The sequence below is a fragment of the Arachis duranensis genome, chromosome 10 (assembly GCF_000817695.3).
Source record: "Arachis duranensis cultivar V14167 chromosome 10, aradu.V14167.gnm2.J7QH, whole genome shotgun sequence".
NCBI classification, from domain to species: domain Eukaryota; kingdom Viridiplantae; phylum Streptophyta; class Magnoliopsida; order Fabales; family Fabaceae; genus Arachis; species Arachis duranensis.
In genome coordinates, this window is record NC_029781.3 from 17,627,297 (window position 1) to 17,629,416 (window position 2,120).

The window sequence follows — 2,120 nt, forward strand, 5'->3', positions numbered from 1 at the left end:
AATTTAAATAGTATAATTTTTTTATACTCATCTAAAAATTATGGGTTCGAATTTCACTTTTAACTTTGAAAAAAATTACACTTTATACATTAATTAAAAAAATTGAGAGAATTTTAAGTTTGTGTATTGGTCAGTTGAAATTGATACCTGTGAATCGTTAAATGATTTAATTGATTTGACTGATCGAATATCAACTTCACATTAAGTCAACTTTAGCTTATGCATTTGTTATGAGTTTTCAAGAATTTCATTTTCATATTATTTTTATAGTTTATTCTTTTGTTATTCTTCTACTCTTTTTCCCAATAAATTGCCACATGAATTTTGAGAGAGTATGTTAAAAAATATATTTAAAATGTTATAAATTAATATAATATTTAAATATATCTTATATTAATTTGATATTAAATTAATTTCATCCTTACCATTTGATTTTAGTTTACAAATAAATAATCTTTATTGTATATCTAATAACACATTCGATGATTCGAAGATCCAATTTTATCATGAATTCTAATATAACAATTATTGGTATCCATCTCACTGCCTCGAACTTTTCAACCAACAATATCAAATTGAAAAAAGAAATAAATACTGTTTGGAGGTCAAATCCGTGTCAGATATATCATGCTTGCCAACCAGTCTTTAAATTAAGATCTCTAATTTTTTAGTTTAAATATATAAAAATTTAAAAATATATTTAAATTTTTAATTTTTTTAAAATTTAGATACATTAATTATTAAATTTATTTTATTTTATTTTAAAAAAAATTTTACGTATATATTTATTAATTAAATTAATACAATAAAAATATATTTAATTTTTTAAATTAAAATGTCCGCACTTTTTCTAAATTTAAGAGTAAAGTTTCACCTTTTTCTCTTGCACAAAGTAAAAGCTTCCTTAATTCACGAAAGACGAAAAGAATCCAATTCCATCTTCCTCGACTTATTATGCATATATATAAATACTTGATCCATTTCACGCGGTTCCAAAACCGACCCTACTTTTCTTTTTCCCTTCCTCTTTCTCAGTTACGTACCTTTCCTCTCTGTTGAAGCTTTAAGACACCAATTCAGCTTTCTAACACTCTTCCTCAATCAAAATGGCAAATGTAAGAGCCAAAAACCACAGCTATTCGATAATTTATTATTGTTTCGTTTTTCTTCATCAATTGAACGGCTAATCAAAATGTTTGTTGTCATAATCAGGTGGTGGAGTTGAAAGTTGGTTTGCACTGTGACGAGTGCATCAAGAAGATTCTCAAGGCCATCAAGAAAATTGAAGGTTTGTTAATTTTTCCATACTATAAATAGACCAAACTATATATTAATCATTTAATTGATATACTTTATTACTTTAATAGAGCAGAAGTTACTTTGACCAAGTATTTGGATAGTTGAAACTAATTAAGAATTTTCGATAAATGATCAGAGATCGAAAAGGACAATTGTTCTAAAACTATACTTTGGCGTTAATTATCCTTAGCAGATATTGAAACGTATAATGTGGACACGGAGATGAACAAGGTAACTGTTACGGGGAACGTTACAAGAGAAGAAGTGATCAGAGTTCTTCACAAGATTGGGAAGAATGCTGCTGTTTGGGAAGATGATACTCAAACCAACAAGTGAAGTTGAGTCTACCAAACTAGTTTAGTTTTTTCCTTTTCTGCACAAAATATATTAATAGTAATAGTACTTCTGCTATAACTTATTGCGCTATATGTAGCTATATTATATATGTCGGATGTGAGATTATATAATGTATATACGAATATAATGTTATATCTACTTCAGTTTTGTATTTTGTTGAACTTTCTTTGCTTATATTACCATAGTGTACTTTTACGATTTTTTTTTTCACTGAGAGATTTTTTTTCACCGATTTATATGTAGGACTTGTGTTTATTCTCTATCAATTGTGCCAGCTATTAAAGAGGACTTTTAGAGTTGGGCTAGGTTTGAAATGAGAAAGGAAGTACGTAAGAGATGGATAATTAGTTTTCAAGCAGTAATTTGAAATGTTTACTTGAGCAGTTGAGTAGGGATCAGAGTATTTTTTTAGTTTTTATTAACAAGAATAGAGAAAGTGGTACTTAGATCTTTTGTGAGTTGTG

General features: G+C 27.2%; 1 protein-coding gene across 2 annotated transcripts; it reads left to right on the top strand.

Moving 5' to 3' along the window:
* The first annotated feature begins 966 nt into the window (after positions 1 to 966).
* LOC107469332 (copper transport protein ATX1) lies at positions 967 to 1,807 on the top strand. Of its 2 annotated transcripts, none has more exons than XM_052255882.1 (3): positions 967 to 1,115; positions 1,213 to 1,288; positions 1,490 to 1,807. In XM_052255882.1, exons 1-3 carry the CDS (start codon positions 1,107 to 1,109, stop codon positions 1,633 to 1,635), a joined length of 231 nt encoding a protein of 76 aa, XP_052111842.1. In that variant the 5' UTR covers positions 967 to 1,106; the 3' UTR covers positions 1,636 to 1,807. The 2 variants fall into 2 exon arrangements, with proteins under 2 accessions (XP_052111842.1, XP_015944199.1); XM_016088713.3 differs by having other exon boundaries at positions 1,493 to 1,799.
* The last annotated feature ends 313 nt before the right edge of the window (positions 1,808 to 2,120 follow it).